This window comes from Silurus meridionalis, chromosome 10 (assembly GCF_014805685.1).
Source record: "Silurus meridionalis isolate SWU-2019-XX chromosome 10, ASM1480568v1, whole genome shotgun sequence".
In the NCBI taxonomy this organism is placed as follows: Eukaryota; Metazoa; Chordata; class Actinopteri; order Siluriformes; family Siluridae; genus Silurus; species Silurus meridionalis.
Genome location: NC_060893.1, coordinates 14,720,999 through 14,727,772, shown reverse-complemented (window position 1 = coordinate 14,727,772; position 6,774 = coordinate 14,720,999). Strand labels below are relative to the sequence as shown.

Genomic DNA, 6,774 nt, shown 5'->3' with positions numbered 1-6,774 from the left:
CATTCCGAGAGAGAAAGTAATCGCACCCAAGTGACATTCCGTTCACCTCTTCAGTAGTGTTCCCAGGCTACACATGTTACTGGCAGAGGTTGAAGTATAAATACAAAACTTTGATGACAGTTAGTAATGTGATATATATATATATATATATATATATAGATGTGCACTTTATGCGGCGAGGACACTAGTCCTTAGCCCTGTGTTTTATGTGATTGTTGTTGTATGTAGCACCAGGGTTCAGGAGGAACGTTGTTTCATTTCACTAATGCGTCAGCTATATATGGTTCAAATGACAATAAAAGCTTCCTGACTCTTGACTTTTATATATATATATATATATATATATATATATATATATATATATATAGAGAGAGAGAGAGAGAGAGAGAGAGAAAGAGAGAAAGAAAGAAAGAAAGAACAAATTTTTCTACTATGCCCTTCGGCCTTAAAAAGTCAAACACATTATCAATTTCTTTTTTCTCACACATGCATTGACAAAACAGACCATTGTGTTCTTTTGGCCACAGAAGCTCAACTGCCCAAAGAGATCATTATCCAATTTAGGCCAGGACAGTATATTCCCCTTCATCCAGTTCCACTTTCCCTCAGTCATGTTTCCTGTCCTACTATCAATTCCTATCTATTATCCCTTTGGAATGCCGAAAAGACGGAAACTAATTATCGAGGGTACATCTTATCAGATTTCCTGCTCCTCTTTGTCACGTGTCACTTCCCTCTCTTTAATGTTGGTTTTTCCTAATCCATCCTGCCCCCCTCACCTTTTGTGCTCACTCTTTATCTGTTTTTCTCTGTTTGCTGAGATAGCAAGAGACAAGGTCAAAAGATATCTGGCATTTTTTTATATTTACTCATCACAACAGGATTCTGGCATTCAACCTGATCATGTTTTGCCCCAAGCCTTCCTTTTATTCTTAAGTGGAACTGTCACGGGTGTTTATATTTTCATGCAGAGGAATTTCAAATGGCTCAATTAGACACTCTAACAAGATTAGCTCGGACAAGCAGAAGATCAAACAGAGTTATTTGTTTGCGTCTAACCTCTGTATTTAATTGTGACTGTTACACTGTGTGTGAGACCACTGTCACATGTTTACAGGTCTGAGCTTCTGTTCAACATTAATTACATTATTAAGCATTCAGATTAGATAAGTATTCCCTTCTAGACTATCAGCTAATTTATCTATATTGTTTGTGTCCGCAGGTAGACCAATAAGCAGGGCGAACAGCCGGCGTTCTCAAAGCCGTGGCATTGTAGAAGAGTGTTGTTTTAGGAGTTGTGATCTTGCACTGTTGGAACAATACTGTGCCAAGCCAGCCAAGTCAGAAAGGGACGTCTCTGCCACTTCTCTACAGGTCATCTCTATGATGCCAGCATTAAAACAGGTATGCAAGCCACCATGGAAAACAACACTTCTCTTTTATCACACTCAGCATCTACAGTAAAGTGTTTGTACAGAAACTGTAAGCATGTGTTCTTTTAAAAGAGCTGACAAAGTGGAAAATGACACAAGACCTGAAATAGAGGTCATTTCAAGGGATTGTTTACCTCTGAACTAATGACTCAAATCAAGTTTTTTTAAGGAAATACAGTATGATATATGATTCAGTACACATACAACTAATACTAGTTTATTTATATTTTGCTGTCACAGTGGAGCTCACTATTATTTGTTCTTTGTCAGAGTTTAAAGTTCCTACATGAATTTTCTTGTCTATTGAGGAAGAGAAGCATTTAGAAAGATCTCTTGATTTCTATCTGAACTTGCTCAGAAGCGGTGGTGCCTTTTTATAAGTCTAGTTTGTGGAATTGTTGACATGCACGCAATAAGAAACACCCCCACTATCATGATTATTTTTTGTATCTCACTACAGGATGTCCCAAGAAAGCATGTGACTATAAGATATCCCAAATATGGACTCTGGCAACAGAACGCGGCCCAGAGACTACGGAGAGGAATCCCAGCTATCCTGAGATCGAGGAAGTTCAGGCCGCAGACAGAGAAGAAAAAAGGCCAGGAACATGCCAATGTCCACAAGCGTCTTATCACACTTCCCAGCAAACTCCCTCCCTCATGGCATCCCACAGAAGACTACGTCAACCACAAATGAAAACAGGACAATTTGCACAAAGTTAAAAAAGTAGAGGATCATAGCTTTGTATCTGGCATCATTTTTGTGATGGTCCTTTACGTCCTGCCTCCCTCCCTCACACGTACATGTTCGTATCCTTCCAGTCCTTACTCTTGCTGTTTTGTTCATCAACACAGACAAACAAGACTGAAATAATGATGGAAGGTAGCAGTTTGGGTGACTTCAGGTGGATGCTAAAAATAACAACGAGGAGCAAAGGAAGCATGCGCGATGAAAGAGATACATGGCTTGCAAGAGTCAAGGACAGTCGTTTCGGAGGAGATCAGAATATGAAGAACTGCTAGCAAGAACAACATGCATTCAACTACATTTTCCCAGGACAGAAGTATATCTTCTCAGTTAATCCTTATCCTTGTTAGTTACTTTGCACCTCTCACTATAAAGGGACATCCACACTGTAAGGAATTGTTTCGTAAAAAATTAGATTCCTGTTCCAGCACCTTCTAATCACAAACAAAAAAAGCAGAAAATTGTCTGCAAATTGCACATTGCCACGGATTACGTCAGAGTTCTTGTTGAGTAAATAAAGGCACTATTTTTTTACGGACAACGAACGTGTAGCTGAAAAAAAATGTCATGGTGCTAGCATTGTGAATGGACTTAAAAGGATGGGAGGTTTGAAAAGGTTTTTTGTTCTTCAAATAATTATTAAGCTTTCCGTTTTAAGGAAAGTGTGACCTACAAAAAGATCAAATGAGCATATCGGCTGTGGCAATGTGTGAAGGGAGTGCCACTGTGTATGGACGTGTCTGGTATCAAAATGTGCAACAGTCGTGCCGTGTTCCCCCATCCCCCTTGCTTCAGTTCTCACTACTCTCAGTTGAAGGAGATGTACGTGAGGACACTGAAAGGGTGACGCTCAGGCCTGGACTGCACATAGCCCTGGCCTTGCACTGCAGGAAATAGGAGTAAAGGGACTTGGAATAAGTGGGATTTTTTTTTTTTTTTTTTCATCATCTGTTTTCTCTTAATAAGATGTTTAAAAAAAAACTCAAAACTTGTTCAGTCTCTGGTACCTTGACGTTCCTGTTGATGCAAAATAGACCTTTTTCATTCATTTACTTTTTTATATTATTTTACAGTTCTGAAGAAAGGCACAAATATCATTTCAAAGGGAATAAATACGCAATAATTTCAACTAACATTTATTTTTAAATTTGTATCAGTAGTATTCACATGCTTTTGCCTGAAAACAGATACTTGAATATATATAAATATATATATATATATATATATATATATATAAATATAAAAATATACATGTATATATAAAAATATATAAAATTAGTTTCCAGGGACGTCATGTTATATTCCTTTAGTCTGAGCTGTATCTTGCATAATGAGCCGCCATGCTTTTGTTTGTTTGTTTAAGTACAAATATGGGCACTGTATAAAGGCATTATTTATTTTGTTATAATATATATATATATATATATATATATATATATATATATATATATATATATATATATATATATATATATATGAAAATTGGTCCAAATACAGTAATATACATAGCACTGATGCTCAACTGATGGAATTTATTTTATATGCTCTCCTTTTCCCATTGTACATGTAGTGCTTTTTTTGTAGAGGCTTTGAACCAAAAATATTCCTTTCTCCTTTGGTTTGCCACTGAGTTATTTTAAAATAAATATTTAAACAGCAGAAGTACCCTGGACTCCTTAGGCATGTTGTCACAAAAAAAAAAAATAGGCACATACTCAGAAGACTCTTCATTTCTTCACTTTTAGCTTCTCTCACATGGTTTTTTGGACTGCCTAATGGATTTTTGTTATTAAAAATACTCATGCTTGTCTTATTACACTTGTTCCATATGCAGCAACAATATTTAAAGCAGTTTTGTTTAAAAGGAAACAGTGATGTCATTATTGCCATTTTTGGGGTATAATTAAAATTACAATATATATATATTCAGTGCAGTTTTAAGTTTTAATTGACTGCTTCATTCAATTCATTTAAGAGACAATTCATTGTCTCAAAGCAGCTTTACACAGATAATGTGGTGATAAAAAATGAATATGTTCTTTATAAGTGTAAGTTTGTCCCTGATGAGCGAGCCGGTGGCGACTGTGGCAAGGAAAAACTCCCCGAGATTCAAAAATTCAGCTCTGAGTGGTGTTTGGAGGCCAGTGTCTGGATGGAGATGTGATGTTCTTTAATATTAATCTGTAACTGTGTGAAGCTTAGTCACAGATGTGTGTAAAGGGCAGTTCCGATTTATGCAGCTATCCACTGACAGCCGAACTGGAAGCTCATCCACTTGGTGTTCACTGAAGGACACTGAGGTGATGCTTAGCCATCATAAGGTCACCCACACAAGTGGCTCTTTTTCTCCATGCCATACAGCTGATGGGACTCGATACTTCTTCCTTGCAATTGTGATAATAATAATATTAATAATAATAATAAAAACAGCTGTATTAAAGGTTAAATAGTTAAAGGGCTACCTTAATAAACCATCCTTAAAGCATGTTTAAAACTCAGGTGGAAAACAACATTTTGGGAAGACAGAAATGAGTCAGAATGCATCCATTTGGATCTATCAATAATTAATAAACAATGCTTTTTATCAAATATTGACCAGACTGTGCGATGGAGTAAAATGAGCCATTAATGTTTTTAAATACAAAGCCTGACAAATTAATACCACTTCAACCCTCTTTCTAGCTATATATCCTTATCAGTTTTTTGATTACACAGTGCAATTATTATTATTATTATTATTATTATTATCATTATTATTATTATTATTATTATTATTATTATTATTATTATTATTATTATTATTATTATTCCTACTCCCTGTGAGGACTGCATCCATTCTTTTTTCAAACAGATTTCTCTGTGAACATTAAAGTAAACCAGGACAATCTGCATGGAATATAGAGGGAATTTTTTGTGACAATGTTCATGCAAACATACTAGTATCAGTAGCCCACTCCAGCCTGTGTGTACGTTTATTGACTTAACCTCTGCACGCTAGAGCGTCCAAAATGCACATTTCATGTACTTTCATTTATACTATAAATAAAGAATACATTTTATGGAACACACTTTGCTTATGTAGACATTTGTATACGTGTGCATTTTGGTACATGAATGCTTGTTCTCTTACTGTTCATAGTAATCTTACTGATTACTATGAATACTTTTATAAAGTATCATAGACTTATAGTCCGTTGTTTTAGAATGATGAGAGTAAAAATGTGATCAAAGGTGAACTCTGCACAGCAGGAAATGTTCCTTATTAACGAGTTTAACTTAGAAGGTGTCAGAGATTCAAACAAGAATACATGGCAAACATCAAACAAATGGTATATGCACATTTCTAAGAAATTATACAAGATGCTTGGGTTTCATTAGGTGCTAAACTCACCAGATCAGTTTCTGATTACATGCCTTTTTAAAACACTAGGTTCTTATTTGCAGGTTATTACTTTGGGGTGTGTGTGTGTGTGTGTCTGTGTGTCTGTGCGTGTGTTTGTGTGTGTGTGTGTGTGTGTGTGTGTGTGTGTGTGTGTGTGTGTGTATGTGTGTTTTTACTGCACAACCAATGATACACTGGCATGTTTCTGACATCATCCTTATCCTGTCTGGTTTGATTCTTCACACTAACACAATTCAGCAGGTTTACTTATTTTTTTTGCCTGTAAAAGTAAGAACAGATTAATTGTTTGTCTTAATTGTTGTTCCATATTTACAATTTTTTGCAGACACCATTATACAAAGCACATTCAAGTTATCTCATGTATTCAATTGAAAGGTTGAGGGTTAAGGGCCTTGTTTAGGAGACCAGCAGTGGCAGCTTGATGGCCTCCTGATAAGAAGTTAAACATCTAAAATACTTAGGTTCCTGTGATGGTATTTAAATTATATGCCACGATTCTGGTGCATGTAACCCCATAGGCTTTTTAAAATACCATGCCTTGTTAACCAACTGTGCAACTGACAAGAACATGACCCAGTAAATATATAAAAAATTTGCATCATCTCTAAAAATGTGTCATTATAAATAGATTAAAATAAATACATAATGAATTAAATAAAAAAAGTGTAGTATTTAAAACAAGATTGAATGTAATAGAATGTAATATTGTTCAGAAACTATGGTTACATAATTAGGAGGCCCACCTCAGAGATACTGGTTGATTGGGAACTGACAATTAGATCACTTTGTGGTGCACTGGAGAAATACAAGTTCATCTTTATACAGCGTCTGGCTCTGGCATACATGACACGGTAAAGGATGTGGAATGAAACTGATTTCATTATGAAAGCAGGCCCTTTGGTAAAAGAGAATGACAACAAAACATTTTATTTAGTTTTATTTCCTGAACAAAGTGGTTGAACAAAAATGATGCTGGAACAAAAGTGAAGAACGGGTTGTACCGGTCACATCAACCTTATGATATGACCCCCTTTTGCCTCTATTGAGACTGGAGCAATTAGAAGCAGCGATACTTGGCAAGAGATATATGAGCAGGCTTTATCCAAGGAAACTGCCTTTAGCCTCTCTGGCGTGGCTTACCATTGACAATCCACTTTCAAAAACTGGCTGGGCATTCAGTGCATCCCGTG

The 6,774-nt window shown here is 36.0% G+C and overlaps 1 protein-coding gene across 2 annotated transcripts in view; it reads left to right on the top strand.

Annotated features, from left to right (window-relative positions):
• The window catches only part of igf2b (insulin-like growth factor 2b), a 4,461-nt gene extending 1,500 nt beyond the window's left edge, over positions 1 to 2,961 (top strand). For both annotated transcript variants that reach the window (XM_046860038.1, XM_046860040.1), the window contains exons 3-4: positions 1,223 to 1,404; positions 1,894 to 2,961. In XM_046860038.1, coding sequence (XP_046715994.1) covers positions 1,223 to 1,404; positions 1,894 to 2,130 — 419 coding nt within the window. In that variant the 3' untranslated portion in view covers positions 2,131 to 2,961. The remainder of the gene's footprint in view (positions 1 to 1,222; positions 1,405 to 1,893) is intronic.
• Positions 2,962 to 6,774: the final 3,813 nt, after the last annotated feature.